This window comes from Trypanosoma theileri (assembly GCF_002087225.1).
Source record: "Trypanosoma theileri isolate Edinburgh chromosome Unknown TM35_Tth_68_V1, whole genome shotgun sequence".
Lineage (NCBI taxonomy): Eukaryota > Euglenozoa > Kinetoplastea > Trypanosomatida > Trypanosomatidae > Trypanosoma > Trypanosoma theileri.
This window is the reverse complement of record NW_021639910.1, coordinates 25862-26477: the sequence shown is the minus strand read 5'-3', so window position 1 is coordinate 26477 and position 616 is coordinate 25862. Positions and strand designations below refer to the sequence as shown.

At 39.3% G+C, this 616-nt stretch overlaps 1 protein-coding gene across 1 annotated transcript; it reads right to left on the bottom strand.

Annotated features, from left to right (window-relative positions):
• Positions 1-2: 2 nt before the first annotated feature.
• TM35_000681100 (uncharacterized protein) lies at positions 3-323 on the bottom strand (the record flags this gene model as incomplete). Its single annotated transcript, XM_029031157.1, has 1 exon — positions 3-323. A coding segment is annotated over one exon (321 nt), but the record flags the coding sequence as incomplete, so codon positions are not given.
• Positions 324-616: the final 293 nt, after the last annotated feature.

The following is a 616-nucleotide window of genomic DNA, read 5'->3' as shown; positions in this document are numbered from 1 at the left end:
TCACGGGAGACCTGATGTACAGCGTTCTCATTCTTTCTTCGATCTGAAGCCATCTGGTGTTCTTCTAACATTTCTTTCTTTTCTTCTCTCAAAACTCCAGAGCATAATTTAGAGTCCTGTTCCGCAAGTTCACTGCAGCTACCACACTTGTAAGATCCATTAGTAAGAAGAATAGGAACCGAAGGGGGAAAACAAACAACGAGCTGCTTACCATTATTTATAAAAGGTTTCGTTTGATCAGCAAATACCAACCCACAAGCACAACAGAGTGTAAGAGTTAGTAAACAGAGCAGGTAACACCTCACCATTACAGCCTTTGTCATTGGTGTTGTTTACTTCAATAGACTAATACAAGGAAAAAGAAATAAAGGAACCAATTGAGACAAACATAGTGAGTGGATGCAGGGCACAAATACTCACAGTGGAAAAGAGAGGGAAGCAGCAACTCCACAGTAAAGCAAGAAAAAGGAATATTCCGCTTGTATGATAATAATATGTACCCCTTAATAGAAAAAAGACCTCACAATACCCAAATAAGAGAGAGAGCCAAACACACACAATATCCCATGGCTCTAGTGTATGTATATTAAAGTACTGCACACACACATATGTGTGT